Source organism: Lytechinus variegatus, chromosome 3, assembly GCF_018143015.1.
Source record: "Lytechinus variegatus isolate NC3 chromosome 3, Lvar_3.0, whole genome shotgun sequence".
Taxonomy (NCBI): domain Eukaryota; kingdom Metazoa; phylum Echinodermata; class Echinoidea; order Temnopleuroida; family Toxopneustidae; genus Lytechinus; species Lytechinus variegatus.
In genome coordinates, this window is record NC_054742.1 from 44,091,159 (window position 1) to 44,109,249 (window position 18,091).

At 34.7% G+C, this 18,091-nt stretch overlaps 1 protein-coding gene across 1 annotated transcript; it reads right to left on the bottom strand.

The window, feature by feature from the left end:
• On the bottom strand, positions 1 to 16,272 carry LOC121411119. The gene is made up of 9 exons (XM_041603645.1): positions 16,218 to 16,272; positions 8,008 to 8,320; positions 6,811 to 7,025; positions 6,149 to 6,352; positions 5,442 to 5,708; positions 4,774 to 5,065; positions 2,870 to 3,064; positions 1,560 to 1,681; positions 1 to 1,003 (listed from the first exon to the last, which is right to left on the bottom strand). The coding sequence occupies exons 2-9, from the start codon at positions 8,303 to 8,305 to the stop codon at positions 761 to 763; spliced, it is 1,836 nt and encodes a 611-aa protein (XP_041459579.1). The 5' UTR covers positions 8,306 to 8,320; positions 16,218 to 16,272; the 3' UTR covers positions 1 to 760.
• Positions 16,273 to 18,091: the final 1,819 nt, after the last annotated feature.

The window sequence follows — 18,091 nt, forward strand, 5'->3', positions numbered from 1 at the left end:
AAATTTTCAGTGTTATGATTGTTGGATTTTCTCTTTCTATTCAAATCATCAAATTATTGTTGGGATGGACTTAAATCTGCAAATGTTTTTCGTGAATAAATTTGTACATATTAGTTCGAGATAAAAAAAAAGACTTGCTTAAACTTTGTTGAAATGGATGTGTGTGCCAAATTTTGGTGCGGCGGGCACTGAGATCAGAAGGGGGGGGGGGGGGTAATCATGCACCACCCCACCCCGGTCCTCAATACATCTCAAATAGCCAGGTCCTTTTAGGGTTAATGGCAGGATCCCTTCAAAAATCAGATATTGGAAGATTTTAGTATATTCATTATCAGACCTTTGTCCCATAAATCATCACAAGCATTACAATATATCTAATGAAATAACATCATAGTAGAAGTATTTCGCTTGCACTATGAGAATATACCATAAATTATTTGTCAGTTCAAAAGGTGAGGTGCTAATGATGAGAAAAATGAAAATTGTTATATCCTTTGTTGCTGATATTTTCACACATCGGACCAGAGTCCTTAATCTGCACATGACGTTTTAATCCGACATATATTTACATTTGTAAATGAATATTTGAATGAAGCTTTAAAAAATCAAGATGGTTGATAATGGGAAGGTCCAACCATACAGTCTGATAAAAAAAAATGGCGCAGGCTCTCCTATGGAGGAAGCAAGTCAATATCTTGGGAATCATGGAAGTATATACAGGTGCCAGATATGTGTACCTGCAGGCTTTTCTACTCATCATTCAAGGCTCTTCATCAGATGAGAAGAAAGCTGGACCTTTTCTTGATTTGGCTGGGCTCTTGTTTCTCCTGTTCCTAGAATCATCCAATGATGAGGTCGACTTTCTCTGAATGACATAGTGCCTGCTGGCCAAGCTTTCCACATGTTTGGCAAACATAAGGGTCGTTTCAAGGTCCACGACAGGGTTTGGCGACTGATGCAGACCCCGCTGACGGAGATTGTATGGAGACTGAAAATTTGAATTCTACGTAGGAAAGAAAAGAGAAACATTTTTGAAATAGATTATGTGAAATATAGTCTTAAAAAAAGAAAAAAATAATTAACCTTTAGGATACAGTCAGCAAATTCCTGTTGAATATCTGAATAGATATTTTTTGCAAGGCTCATTCTTCAGTATATTTGAAGGCAAAGTCAATCTCAAAATATCTGTGCTGATTAACAGAATGAAATGGAATTATACAAATTTCATTAAGATTACAAAAAATATAAGCAAATTGAATATTACATTGTTTTATTTGGAAGTATTTTCTGAGTAATGGTTGACAAGTTCAAATAAAGATTGATCGTCCTCAATCCCCTCATTGTTTTATAATTTCAAGAATATTTGTAAATAATTTAATTGTAATTATGTTTGATAGCTGAGGTAACAATATTGTAATTAATATTCCAACATGACGGACATGAACTATAGATGAGTAACATGAACTATAAAGAAGTAACCCTGTTTTTTTGTAAAAGGGAAAGTTGGCATTTATTGTTCACTTTCAAAGTGTAAGAAACTATAAAAGAGTGAAACATACATGCACGGGTGTTCCTTCTCTTGATGTCTTGCTTCTACTTCCCTTTGGTCGACCTCGTTTCCGTTTAGCTGATGATCCTGGGTCATCTGCTTGGGATCCTTGTGAGGTTGACGGTAAGTGAGCTGTACCAATGAAAAACAGAAGATTACAGCTAAGTTTGAGCTCTGCTACAGAAATCTAATTTTGATAGGAAATAGTTGGAAGCAAGTTTTTATCATATGCCTGAATGCTTATTTAGAACAACAAGGTTTGCTTGAAATTACATTCAGTTCATTTAACTTCATTACCACATTCCTTTCCTGGTGTAGCTAACAAATAATAATGATTATAATATAGGGTATTTATATTGCGCACATATCCACCTTGTTAGGTGCTTCTTAAGGAAACAAAGGGAACAACTGGAACACTTTTCAGTTGTGTTCCAGATCTTCATTTGCTCATTACTCTGCAGTTAAACATTTTCCTGAGAAATCGTTAGACAGATATTTATTTTTTTCATAATTTTGTGTAAATTTTGTACAATTCCCAATCCATGATCTAATTAACTTAATCTCAATGACATTTGACCTTGTGGTTCTAAGATCAGATCAGATCACTGTAACTGCCACAAGTATACATGAGAATAGGCCATTAAAATGAATTATGTGACCATTGGCGAAGAGCTATTGTCCAATCAGATTATCAAAATATTGCAGACACAATGCATTTTTACGCATCATATCCCATTTCCTTAGAGAAAATAATTAACATAAAGGTAATTGAGATAAAGGAACTTTTGCTGAGATTTGTCTCACCATGTCTGAACAAGGCTAAATGTGTACTGGGTGCCGTCTTACAAAGAGTTACGATTGATCCAATTGATCGTAACTCTATGGAAATCCATCAGTGTCATAATTTTTTTTTAGACATGAAATTTGCAAAATGTTTGTTGTAAACCAAGGCGAACACACAAAATTGTCAAGAAAACAATTATTTAATGTAATATTCATCATATCTGGAAAATATTTAAAATAAACACATTTTAGATATGGGAGTTGCTGGCTTTCCATAGTTAAAGGTTGATCAGATCAATCGCAGCTCTTTGTAAGACAGGGCCCTGGAATCACCCCCCCCCCCCCCTTATGGTAAAGAAAATGGAGGTTGCATGAAAATCAAGACCAATAAGGATGAAAATACATTGTGAAGCTAATTTGACAACTCAGAGGCATACCCATTTGGAGGTATCTACCAATTTAAAAAACCCTCTTTTGTTCTATCCCCATATGTGTGAAAGTCCCCCTCTATGCAACATAGTCAACTTCCAGACTTACCGCGTAAAGGTGTTTTGGAGACTTGATGATCCATCATACTTGCATTCTTACTGCCTGTTTCTGCAGTCATAAAACTTTGATCTGAACTGGAGTAATGTGATTCTGAAGAAGCCAAATTTTCAGGATTAAAGGTTACATCAGCATCGCTATCACTGCTAAACCCTGTGATGTCATGTCTTGAGTTGCTACCCAATCCTAATACAACACAAAATAAAATATAAACCAAATGACAATTATGGGGAGTTAAAGGTTAAATGGAAAGTTGTGTTCACAGAAAGAAAATAAGAGAAACATTTAGGTGAAAGTTTGAGCAAAAGCTGACAGATTATTATAATTATGTAATAGTAAACAGCTCTTACCCCTGTACAAAATCAGTCATATAGGCAGTGTCATTACCATGTATGGAAAAAGCTACTTCTGTACTGCTTAAATACACAAAATGAATAAAATCTATGAAATAATTTGGTTGACACTTAAAGGAGAAGTTCATAGCCGATCCCAAAATAGCAAATATGGTTTGGGGGAAAGCACGTAGGGCATCCAAATGCCCCCCCCCCAAGGTTTTGAAATGTCAGTCATCACCCTTAGTACTCCACAGATATTCAAAATGTATTATCAATGACAGTTTGATTTTGTGTTGAAATGTTTTCAGTGATTGAAACAAGCAAATACATTATTAGGGACAGTGATTTTCCGTTTCTAAAAATTGCCTTTTCCGTTTCAGGAAATCTCAAATTCCGTTTCAGCATGTCTGAAAATGGAAATTCCGTTTCCCCATAGACTTTGTGTACAAGAAAATTGACAATTCCGTTTACATAGAAAACCAATACGCAACGAGTAGCGATGTCAAAATGCTAGCGCTGCTCAAAATTTGCATCTCCCAATGTACTAACATCCCTTTAAAATCCATATTAATCGAAGAGATCCGAGCTCATAAAATACTTAGGGAAACATAATCAACATGAATATATTCTCACCTTTCATATTATTAGCATTATTTTATTGTTAAATGGGATTTTATTGCTGATTTGGGGACTTTTCGGACATCGTTTTGATCAGTCGACGACTTCCGAATATCCGCCATTTTGGATTTGATGAATCACCGTGATCATTATATTATGACCGAACGTAGAGGGCAGCAACACACCGCCGGATTCTGCCTTCTATGCGGACTTAAGTGTAAACTAGTTTGGATACGATCGAGTGATGGAGAGGCTCGAGTGTAGTTACGATGTGTTGATTGTCATGATTGTTGTTGCAAAGTGAGATCGTGTTTTTTCAGTTGATATTTGTATTTTGTTGAGGATTTGGGATTAATTTCTGTTGCTTTTTTGTGCACTTTGAGAAAAAACATGTTTTCCGTTTGAAAAGCCACTTTCTGTTTCAAACAGCCGATTCTGAATTCCGTCCGTTTCCCGCGATCGCGGAAAATCACTGTCCCTACATTATCCTTATCCCTTGATTACCAAACAGTCATGAACATGCTATCATCAATACTACATTTTATCACACAAAATCAGAAGATCTAATATGTATTAGTATCTTCTACTGTTTTCAAAATAGATAGGGGAAGAAGAATGTGGGAGAGAGGTTTGAAGAAGTTGGCAGATAGCGGAAACAGAAAAAAGGGAGGCAACAGGAAGGGAAGCCCAAGGTATCAGGTAAGATATAGCAACATGCTCGCTCCAGGCTCTTTATTATTTCACCAATAGATTCATCCATATTGTGTTGCACTCAACCCATGCGAGGTACTGGAAATTGGGCCTGGCAGGAATGCAAAGCGCAAACTGGCTGCTTAGCTAAAGGGTAATCAGGCTGCTTTTATAGTAGTGCGCTTAGAGACTTCTGATAAAGCTGGTATTAAGTGCAATATAAGCAAGTACGGTAAATATCAATATCATTACTTGAGGTTTGGCCTCTTCTGTCTTGAATGGCAGGCACTTGTGTTGGTGAGGCAATAGACATGGCTGCTGCACTGCTACTCTGGACTACACCTTGGATCAACCCTTTGGCCACCGTAAGGGAATTACTGGAAGCACTGAGACGCTGCTGCTGGATGTGAGTTTGGATCTGTAGCAGGATGGCATGGTTGATCTTATTGTAGTCCTTGTACTGGGAGGCTTTGTAGATGAGGAGTAGGAGACCAAGGGAGCAGAAGATCTTGCGACACCACCAGCTGTTGGCGTGAAACACGGTCTGGAAGTTAAATATAAAAAAGGAACGGGTATTTCACAATTACTAAGTGCTGAGCTGTGATATGTACCATGTATTCTGCACTTGTTATTTCAATTATTGCACATTTCATGGTACCTGTATCCAAAAGGGTGTTCTATTTAACACCTCTTCATGTAGAAGTTGCAAGAGAGATTATTAATCAAGTATCACAATGGTGGAACCTGACTTTCCTTCTCCTCATTATTCAAATTAGATATAAAATTCTTTTGCAAATTAAACAGAACCTGGAATGAAATCCTGCAATAGAGAAATCAAAGTCCTAAAGATAAACTCTTAATCATTCCTAAATAGTTTTTCATACACTTTTAATACACTTCAAAATGTCCTGGAAACCCACCTGATCACTCGTATCCATGATGCGGAACATGATCCACTCAACAACCCAATTAACAAGAAGCAGCAGGAAGAGTGAGAACCTTGCCGATGCCGTCTGAGACGTGGATGTGACCATGTAAACTAGTAGGACGCCGACCACATAGTATATCACAGAGTTGAACCATGTGAACTCTCCTAGCATTAGTCTCTGGACCTGGGCGACTCGGTCAAAGGTTTCTGCAAACAGAGCTTTCTGCTCTAGAGTGCTACTCTTCATCTCTGCAAACACCTGAGATTAACGAAAAAGGAAGGGAGAGCATAATAACAATGTGCACTAATGAATAACTAAATACAACTTCAAGCTTGTCAAATACATCGGCCTGAATGCATTTAAAGATCACCTCACTTTGCATAGCTTTGCAAAGGAAGATATGGAGTTTATGTAACACATCAATTATAATACATAAACTTACAATACAGGTATATTGCATGGCCCATTTAAGCTAATCTATTACCATACAGCCCTTGACATGGTTTTGTTAAAGGACAAAAGAGACATCATGAAATAAAAGTTAAAGCTGACATTTTAAGTACCATCCTTGGTTTTGATTTCCTTCAGAATCAATGGTCTGTGACTATTTCTGTGTGACTGTTTCTATGGTAAAATCAGTGGCTGACAACCAGCCAGTGATGACAACTTTCACAAAACAATACACAGAAATTCAGTACCTCTTGTATACTATTGGTTGAGCTCTTTAATGCTTCATTGAGCTTTGCTTCCTGGGCAAGGATTTCTTTCTGGTTCTTCAGGCTCTCATTCTGCTGTTTGATCATATTTTCCTGTAACTTTCCTGTTACCTCCAGCTGAATAGCCACGTCCTCCGAGCTCTGGGTAAGCTTCTCAACAGTTTCCTCAGTCTGCTCATGCCAAACCTGCACACCATAAAATGTATTATCGTAAAAAAGAAAGAATAATAACTGTGTCTTGTATTAATTTAATTTTCCATTCAGTAGGGTTGTATTACTAAATCAGAATAAAACAAACATTTAACAATTGTACAACATAACATATTATAACTATAATCTCCTAATTTCATTTATGAAAGTTTATACAGTGATGAATCATCAACTGAAAACAATAAATATGAAATAAGCTTTATCATGATTAATTGATAGTGGGTATGTTGAATGAAATATGGAGAGATCAATAGTCGTGACAGGCCATTGCCAATTTGCGATTGATTGCATGTTTTTGGTAAATGGCACCGATGCTCACCCATGCACTTAACACAAAAATTAATCACCAACACCATCGCCATCACCAACATCAACACTAACATCAACAACTCCAACACCAAACTCAAAACCACCCTCTAACCAAGTACATGTACCTGACTCTGAAGAAAGAAGCAGATATCTTGTGTGTGGGTGAAGAACTCAGTGTAGGCATTGAATGAAATGCTGTCTCCTTTCATCGGGTTTAGGCAGTCTTTGATGTCCATTGTCTCATCACAATTATATGTATCAAAGCCAGCCTTGGCTAAGTGACAGTTAGCCAGAGTCAAGGCCATACGACTCTGCTCGTCATCTGTTAGCCTTTTACAACCTAAAATAAATGCAGAAAGAGTCGTTCGGTGGCAAATTATAAAGCTTGGAAACAGACATCAGCAAACATTGTACTGCATAAGGTCAATGGATATGATGTTTGTAACAAACCACAAAAATGATTAAGGATTGGGGGCCAATCAAAATTCATGTAAATTGTATCTAAACACAGAGGGGTCCATCTATGATGATTCTGTAGCTTCGCAAACTTTGGTGTATATAAATTTGGTGTAAGAAGTGTCATATCAATGTCTGATTGACTGAAAACATCTAATGCCAGCGCAATGTAAGCAGAGGAGACAGGTGTCCAGCAATGACAACATACAAATACCAGTTATGGTGATCGAGCCTTCTCTGTTTTTGCTCCAATCCAGTGGAATAAATTACCATCTATATCCATAATGCCAACTCCCTTGATCAAAATAAGACCTTGCTGAAGACCCACCTTTTTAAGGTCTGGATATCAGTTGTGGGTTGGTCTTTATGCACATCTTAGTTGTATTTAATTTTGTTTCTTTAAATTTTGTTTTGAATTCATCAAGACTACTTTTTATTTTCCCCGGTAATTTAATTGATAGGCAGAACACTGAGCACTGAGAAACATCTGCATTCAGTGCCCTACAAATGTTATAATTATCATTATTACATCATCAGAAATCAATATTTTTGCAGTCAATCACTTGGGGACCCTGGTTCAAAGCGTTTTGAGAGCAATGAGAGGCATCTCTAACACTAATAATGACTTGGTTTCAATTATTCAACACAATGATTAAGGGATACTACTCTGTTCGGCATTCCTTCTGCTTTAAATTTGTAGTTTGCCATGTTATGGGATTGGCAATGAACTTCTATTTTAACAAAAACACTTTTTAGTGCAGACATTATTTTCAAATGTCATGGTAACAAAACAATGATCTTAAAATTCATCAAAATAATAATTGAATAGTACACCCCAAATAATCATTCATTTAACTGGCTCTTACCAGCTGCAACAGTCTGCAAAGCATTGACCCAGCATTTTCCATACTTGGGGTGATGGCTGTCTCGTTGGATATTCATAACCTGTGTCTGACCTGCTTCGTAGTTCCCCATAACAGCTCCCTCCTTCAGGTTAAGATGTCCCCCTCCTCCAGGGTTGCCATGGTGACTAATGTCATCTGAGTCATGCTCAGCATTGCTGAACTGGGAGTGTGAGATTAGGCTTAGCACCAACAGTACATAGAAGAAGCCCTTGACAAGGATTGTATGGTGTCTTTTAGGAATCATTTTATGGACAATCATTGCAATAAAAAAAGCCTGAAAAGGAATAAAGAAAACATTTGTGATCAAGGAATATCATTAAATAAATATAGTATAATTAATGACAGCAACCAATATCAAAACAATCTTTATGTCTATTTTCTCAACAGAGCACCGTTAAACTTCAGGCCTCTGTCATCTCCATATCTGGCATATTCAACTTCTTGAATATAATACTTTCACTCAAAAAGATAATCATCACACTAGTCACATTTGTGCAAATTAATATGAACCCTGTCTGTCATAGGCCATATGTCAGAGGATAAGAAAGACAGATCTCCCTAAATCAATTTATTTTTGCAATATTCAAACAATATTTATCTAATATCTAGCTCTTCAAACCCTTCTGCTCCACATTAAGTTTCTAAAAGTAATCCATTCAGGCCATCAAAATCCTATTTCATATTTTGATGGCCTCTTAAAAATAAAGCAGTTTAGAAATAGTCCAATAATACATTAACCTCAATAGGGTTAGGTACTGTGTTCATCTTGTCATATCTTAAAACCAAGTTTGGGATATATTTTTCATCATACTCCTCTGAGATATGGGAGATATGAAAAAAAATTATGACATAAAAAGAAATGGAATGTGATATCATTACTTTGGTACCCGAACTTCGAGACCGTTAACTCGATCTGATATTCCGAGTGACAAATATGGGATTTTAGGGGGGAAAATATAAAATTCATGCAAAATCACGATCTTTCAAAACAATTAAAACTAATATTCTTACTTTACACAAAGTTTCACTTCTTTTCCATGCTTCTATTCTATTAGTCTCAAAATTGGTGATTTAGAGCCAACATGAAGTCCCTCACACATATAAATAATTCACTGCCGCTTTCAAAACATTGCATGCGGATGCGATAGGTACCGGGTCCGGTCCGAGCTTAGCCTCTTGTTTAGGCCCTGTCAGCTGCTTTCCGAGCGAACATGACGAAGCAAGGGAGAGAGCGAGGCAGAGCACCGCGAGACAGGCCTAATTCGCGAATTAGGAAATCCCTCGCTTCGCTCGGGAAGCAGCTGCCAGGGCCTCGACAAGAGGCTAGTCCGAGCTCGGACCCTCGCGCATGCGATGTTTTGAAATCGGCAGCGAATTATGGAAGCATGGAAAAGAAGTGAAACTTCTTATATTAGTTTTCATTGTTTTGAAAGATCGTGATGTTGCATGAATTTTATATTTCCCCCTCATAATCATATATTAAAATCCCACCTTTGTCACTCGGAAAATCAGATCGAGTTCATGGTCTCAGAGTTCGGGAAGGAGTGTACTGTAGCGGTAGAGAAGTGGAGCTTGCACAAATTCGCTCGAGGTAATAGGGGACACTCGAGGTCACCCAAGGGTTCATTACCATCCTGCCTGTGGGCAATCTACAGTAAGCCATTAATGTAGCCTGTACACGTACACAGCACACAATTTAAAAAATCATTTAAATATCACTTTGTGACCAAAAATACTAATTTCCATACAGTTGCAATTCATTTTTCATTAGTAACTTGGAGGTAATTTTTGTATCCACCTGAGCATTCGAAAACTTGAATTTTGGGCATATTTTTGTGTACGCCCTCTATTGTTGGAAAGCAATATGGCAAGACAATTGTAATTTTTCAATCTCTATTTTTAATTAAGAAAAAAATAATTTAAAGAATCAGATTTACTTAAGAGCCAAGTTAGAATCTATATGGTGAATAGCTGTAATGGAACTAGACAGCTGGCAGCCGTCTGTTTCGAGGAGTTTTTTAAACATTTTTAAAAAAAATTTCTCCTCGTACACAGACGGCTCGCTATCGTGCAGCCACCATTAGGGGACTTGCAATGCAAAACCCCCCCGTCGGGGCTCTTCAAATTTTGTCTTTAATGAATATTAACGTGACCAAAATGCAAATTTATAATATCTCTTGACAATTGCCAAAAAACAGAAAAAAATGAAGTTAAAAGGAACAAAAACAGTGACTTACCGCGCAAATTCACTTCCCCGTTTTATCCAATCTTAAGTACATAAACATATGGCCATCGAGTCCCCTGTACAGATCCCGCTAGAACTTCGGTCTCTGTATTTGGTGAGTGAAGGAGTTCAGCTGAACAACCAACAAAACAGAGACCGAAGCTTTTGGCAAATTTTGGTCTATAATGGAACCTTGCTTACAGTGTAAAAAAATCAATCATTTTTCCCCAAGCCAAGGCCAAAGAAAAAGAGAAAATAAACCAAACATTGCCAGCCTTATTTCACCACACAGGGAGGAGTATCACTATTCCCAGCAGGGTTGGCGATTTTTTTTATTTTTTTTTTAAAATCAAAAAAATCGGATTTGATTTAAATCAGATTTTTTTATTTTTTAAAAGTTCCTTCGAAAAAAAGGGTAATTATCCCCCCCCCCCCCTTACTCTTACAATGACATCAATATTGATGTTATACATTTCACCCCTAATATTGTTCTTAACCACATATTTTGTAATTAAAATCCAGTAAAAATGGACAATTAAAAATAAATTTCAGGAATCATGTATCTGAACTTAATTCTATCATACATAGGCCTATGAAGGAATATTCCATAGGGAATTCCCAGTGAGTAGAAAAAATTCCCCTCTGGGATTTTTCATTCAAATATTTAAAAAATCCAAGAGAAAAAAATCCCTTATCAAAACTGCCAACAAACCCTTTGCCAATTACTAGTATTCATGTATATTGTAAGAGAAATAATTCAAATCAATGATTTTTTTCAATTAGTCACAGCTTTACAATAGTCAAAGAGAGACTACAACTGTATATGTTTAGGATCTTTTTGATAAAAAGCTATTCTCTTGCTACAGATATAGATGCAAAACTCTCAGTTTGGAGAACAATATACATGTAGGAGATAGCTTAGTCAAAGGGTGACTATACTACATTCTGTTACTGTGATTTTTTTACATTAATCTACAATTTTTATTCCCATGTTCTCTACAAAAAAATCTGTTTGATCCATGAAGTATGAAAAAAAATCTACTTACTTTTAACTTAAAGGATAAAAACTGCAAAACTGCTTAAATTACAACATATGTATTACAAAAAGAAGTATTTTATTTCAAATGAGACACAGCTTACAACTGCCAATGATTGTAACTGAAGTACCTGCATCTTAACATTAAAATGCAGTGTTAAATGTTTATTCTGAGTTTTGCAAATTGTTGTTATAGAGCTCTTTCCATTATTACATGCAGATACAAAACTTCCATTATTTGTAGCACTGAACATAAAATGGGCTGCAGTGACTTAAAAAGAGAAAGCTTTTCTCAACAGTCAAATTATGACTGTACTACATTATGTTAATGTGATTTTTATAATTATGTTATTTAAAACATCAAATGTATGATAAATGTAACAATACGAAATAAGAGGCATGTTAAATATGTTGATTACATGCAGGTATCATTTTTTTTATTTTACATGACAGAAGTAGTTATGTGTAGGCGAAGGATCAAAACTGGAAAACTGCCAACAAACCTTTTCTCATTGACTTTTATATATATTATATTTATTTATTTTTATTTATTTATTGATATATTCATATTCCACAATCATCAAAGTACATTTCGTAATCATGTTTACAATGAAAAAAAATGCATAACATATGCAGGATTGAAACGTAGCAATGAAATGAAAAAAGTGGAGGGGCCTACTAAAAAGCAGAGCTTGTAAAATGTAGACCCCCTATCAAAACTTTATACAAGGGTAATATGATACAAATAGAGTAAAATAATCAGCAAAATTCTATAAAATTATATAGATATAAACACTGTAACACAAATGTATTAACAGTTACACTATATACAAAATTAAATATTGACTTAAAAAAATATTCAATACTACCGTGGATAAGTATGAAGTTCACAAATATTAGATTGAATCAATAAGAATTCAGGAGAAATTTTTTGATGAGTAATTTAAATCGTATAAGATTAGCTGCCTCTTTCATTTCTCTGTCCAGAGAATTCCAGAGTTTTGGTCCTGTGAAAAATACAGTTTTGCTAGAAAATACTGTTTTACTTTTAGGTAAGTGATAGTCATTTGATTGTCTCGTATTATATGAATGTAAAGTATTGTTTCTCATAAATTTCTTTTGTAGGACATTAGGCAAACTATTTCTATCTAGCTGATACATAAATTGGAATAGTTGCAAGCGGTACAGGTCATTGATTTTAAGGATATACGTTTCTGACGAAACAATTCATCCGTATGAGCTCTAAAGGACATATTGCATATTATTCTCAGTACTTTTTTCTGAAGTAGCAAGACTTTATTTAGTCTCGTTTGAGAGGCATTACCCCATGCCAGAATTCCATAATTAAGATATGGTAGAATTAATGCACAATACAACATGGATAGCGCCTGTGCTGGTAGAACGTATTTAAGCTTATTGATGACTCCAATATTTCTTGACACAGTTTTGCAAGTATTGTTGATATGAGCATTCCACGTAAGCTTGTTATCAATAGTAAGACCTAAAAATTTTGTTGTTTGCACTTCTTTGATTTCAGTATTATCTAACAATATTTGATGCAGTAGATGTTTCAATGAATGACTAAAAAGCATATAATTAGTTTTTTGCAGATTCAGTGACAATTTGTTGGCTTTAATCCAGTTTGTTACTTTTTTAAATTCTGTATTCATAGTGCTCACAAGTACATGTGGATCATGGTGTGTATAGAAAATATTGGAATCATCAGCAAAGAGAATAAATGAGAGAACATGAGATGAATTTTTCATATCATTAACATAAAGTATAAATAACAAGGGGCCAAGAATACTACCTTGTGGAATTCCACAGGAAACTGGCCTTGTTGGAGATTCTGATTCATTTACTGTAACAAACTGAATTCTATCAGTAAGATAACTCCTAAACCATTGTAAAGCTGTCCCTCTGATACCGTAATTTGATAGCTTACATAACAGTATTTCATGATCTATTGTGTCAAATGCTTTTGAGAAGTCAAGGAATAATCCTACAGTATGATCAGAATTATCAAAAGAAGTAGATATTTTATTTATTAATGTCAATATAGCATGAGTTGTATTATGTTTTTCTCTAAAACCAAATTGATTATCACATATAATACTATATTTCTTAAGGAAAGCAACTGTCCTTTTATAAATGATCCTTTCAAGAATTTTTGAGAACGAAGTTAACAAAAATATTGGGCGATAATTACTAGTAATTAATTGGTCCCCCTTCTTGAAAATGGGTATAACTTTGGCTATTTTCATCTTCTTTGGGATCTGGCCAAGCTGCAATGATAAATTAAATATATGAAGCAGGGGATCAGCAAGAGAATGTATAATGTTTTTCAATACTTTATTTGTAATGCCATCATATCCGGGTGTCTTTCCTGCTTTCAAATTAAATACAATCTCAAGTAATTCTTTTCTATGAACTGGAGTAAGAAATATTGAATTATCATTTTGTTTGTCCAAAAAGTCCTTAAACGAATTTTCTACAGGGATAATATTTCCAGCTAACTTTGGTCCAATTTGAGAGAAATATGAATTAAATTTATTTGCTATAGAATGAGTATCTTCAACCATATTTCCATCTACACATAATTTATTAACAGCACTAGATTTGTTAATTTTGTTTAGAGCCCCATTTATTGTTTTCCATGTATTTTTAAGGTCGTTTTTATATGATTGTAATTTTTCTGAATAAAACCTCTTTTTTGCTATTCGGAGAGTAGTTGTTAAGGTATTTTTATAAGACGTGTATCTATTCCGTGAAACATCATTTGGATTTGATATATAAGAAACATACAGATTATTTTTCCGATTGATAGACCTTAATATCATTTTTGAAACCCATGGTAGCTTTGGAACACGTTTATAGTCGTAATTTCGATATTTCTTTAAAGGAACACAAGAATCTAAGCAATCATTGAAACATTTCAAAAATATGTCAAATGAGTCATCGACATTCTCTTTCGAGTTATAAACGTCAGACCAATCAACAGAGCTTAAATCTTCTTGGAGGCGTTCAATATTTTTGTCACTAAAGTTGCGGCAGATCCTATATTTCTTTTCCATTTTTGCGAGTGATTGCATTGTTTGGATATGGGTAAAAATAAGAAAATGATCGGATATGTCTGTCGTTACAATGCCAGCTTTCGGAAGAGGGTGAGAGTTACAGAATATATTATCTATAAGCGTAGCAGAATGATCAGTAATACGGGTTGGTCTAGAAATAATCGGCAAAAAAGTAGAAGTTAACATTAATTCAAGGAAATCGTTTGTTGCAGAGTGATTACTGGTCAAGAGATTAATATTGAAATCACCAGTGATGATACAATTGTTATTTATCAATTCTCCGTTTTGCAAAAGTTCATTAGTAGCAAGTAAAAAATCTTCTATACAAGAAGTTTGAGGAGGTCTGTAGATGACACCTATTAGAGTTTTCTTATATTTTTGAAGTTTTACTTCTACAAATAAGGATTCGATGATATCATTCATATATTCAAATTCATGTCTAATTGCATAATCAAATGAAGACGGAATATATAATGCTAGTCCACCTCCAATTTTATTTTTCCTATTGTTTATAACAATATCATAATTCGGGATGGTGCATAAGGAATTAGGTGTTTCCGTGAACCAAGTTTCAGTAAGAGCAATGATTGGGGGATTGGCAAATTGTGTATTTTCTAATAATAATCGTAATTTCTCGAAGTTTTGGTTAGCGCTTCTTATATTCAAATGCAAAATAAAAACATCATCTTCTCCAATCAATTTAGCATAGTCTTTGAATGAATTTTCTGTATAATATGGAGAGGAAAGATTGTATGCTTTATCATGAATATCGAATTCAACTTGAAGTTCATCAAAATTATTTGTAAGAATATCAGTAGAAAATCTATCAAATGGAGTATGATGATTTGAGATAATATTGCTTTTATCCTGACTTGGATGATTTAGTAATAAGAAATCATCATTATTCAGATGATAAAATGGGAAATCACGCATATTATCCACCATTATGAAATAGAATATATTGCCATTTTAAATCAAAATCTTTTTATATATTTTTTTTACAAACTGCTCTCTGAAAAGTCTTTGGATTATGTGAAAACTTTATGTTAAGAAAGAAATTGACTAATAATAACTGACAAAGAATGTAAAATTTCAGAAGAAAAACTCGACATAATTTACAAAAAATGAGTACCTATTGACAACAAACATCTGTAGTTTTTAAGAAATTACCTGATTTTATTAATTTGATTTTAATTTGTTTTAAGTAGATATGAAGACTTTGATGATCTTTAATTGATATAAAGTTAATTCAAAGTTTTTCAGTTGACTTGAAGAATTAAAACTGCATTGAACAAATACTTTGTCCATGATTTGTACATTTTTCAATGGAAGTGATTTAAATCAATGAATGATTTTTTAAAAAAAATCATGGTGATTTAATTAAATCGCGATTTAAATCACGATTTAAATCAACGTGATTTAAATCCGCCAACCCTGATTCCCAGACTTAGAGAACAAGGTTATCAAATATCATTCAATCATTTACAAGTGCTTTATGTTTAGATGCAATTCTAACAAAATCAGCAAGCGCTTATTGGCACTCACATTAGATTGTGGCTCGAGGCAATATTAATAAGGCACACGCACAGGTACAGTCACAACCCAGGGAGCTCCCGCGGCCGCCCGCGCGGGCGGGAGTTCCCTGCCTGGGTTAAGTCAAAGCCAAAGCCAAAGGCAGCTCAGCTGCCATGCATTCTCAGTCTCTCTCAAGTCTCAACTCACTCACTTAAAGTTAAAAACAAGTTTGAATTTGATCCCGGTCAACACTCATAAATTTGATAAACTTGAAATGGGTACTTTCAGTTCAAACCATGAAGGTTATATAATGAAAACTTACTGAAATACTCTAGGCCCTATTTTCTTTGCCGCTAGTTGTTCAAAATATAACATGTTGTTGGTTGGTTGGTTGAGTTTAGTGTAGAGGTGGCGCTATCCATCGATATCCGATGATTTCCGCCAGGCTAAACGAGAGGGATTTCACCCTCCCCTGTACAGCTCTCGACATTCGATTTTGTTATATTGCACTGTTTGTGAGATATAGATTCACCGAGGAAAGGCGTTGTGTAGTATTCAAATCTTATGAGTATTTTGTTTAAACATCGTTTGTTAGATTTAACAGTTAGTACTCGTGCTTATGTTTTCCTTTCATGGATGTGGGTGTTAGTTTATTGGTTTTAATAAAGTGTCTTTCGAAAGCATATAAGCGCTGTACTGCCGTACCTTTGTTTTATTAAAAATCCGAGAGAAACAGAAGAAAGAAAATGGTATCTATATGGAATTCCCAATATAATATCCAGATATATTATGTTTTGTTGTCTTTTTTTAATTCTCTTTTTTTTTTTTTCACCTCCTCTCTATTTACATATATACATTTATACATTATTATGCGACATACTACTTTAAAGTCAGCCTAAAAAATAAGCCTGAATATATACACACAACAAAATAAAAAACAGCCTCATATATAGGTATTCACATGTATTAGGACATGTACATATATGTATGTTTATATATTCTCTAGAGTTGGTTGTGCTAGTTTTCAGTGAACTAGTGCTAGTTTTCAGTGAACTTATATCTACGGTACCGGTCGTCGTGTACGTACGGTACGCCTAGCCTAATTCTAACGAGAGAAAATGTGCTAAAAAATAATGCTAAATTGCTCGGCTTCTGCTTGGCTCAGCTGCTGCTCGTCATGATAAACTTAATTATTTCATTCTTCTTCTTCTTCCTCTTCTTCTTCTTCTTATTTCTTCTTCTTCTTCTTCCTCGATCTTCTTCCTCTTTTTCTTCTTCTCCTATATTGTCAAGTGAAACAAGGATTATATTCCTCCCTGAACATGTGGAATTAGCTATACTATATCAAGTTGGTCCTTATTGTCAAATCTGTAAAAAAAAATAATAATAATTCAAACAATAAAAAAAAAGTAGTGAGTGAGGGACATCATTGACTGTCTCATATTGTCACTGAGTTGTGCTTACAACCGTTTGTGAAAAATAGGTGAAATTTTGAAATGTCATAACTTTACAACCGATTTTGATGAAAATTTTCAGCATTTTGCTTGTTTGATTTTTCTCTATTTATTCAAGTCCACATTTCTTTTGGGTGGACTTGAACTTTATTCCTTTATCATCCTCTGCATTTAATACGTTATTTAAAAAAAACTTTTTCATAAGGCTCGCTAACGCTCACCGCAGCAATTTCTCCCTTAATTACACTCCCTTGAAAACGATTTGATAATCATTCTGTTTCTGTTTCTTCCAACTATGGAAAATTTAGAAGGATCAACTAGAAATATACAAAAAGAGTAGGCCTAAATAGGAATTATAAGTAATAAATAATTCAAATATATTTCGTACGAAATCCCCGCTTCAAAATACCAGCTGACCCTAGCTCCCATCAGTATTTCACGAAAGTGCAGGATGTTTTAATTCGTTATGAGTAAAAGTTATCCCAGGACAAATTTCCAATTGAATTGAATATCCAAATTGAAAACAAATTGAATACAATTTTGGCATTTGGTTTCAATTCGGAGTACATGGAAAGTGCCATGGGTACCGGTTGAAACCAACTGGTCCCACTTATTGAAACCAATTGACTATTCTAAAGTCAATGCAGTGCCATTAAACGGATATATATATCTCATTGATCAAAATGCGAGTGCACTGTTTTTAAATTCATGATACATACCTGTCTCGCTAATTAAGCAAACA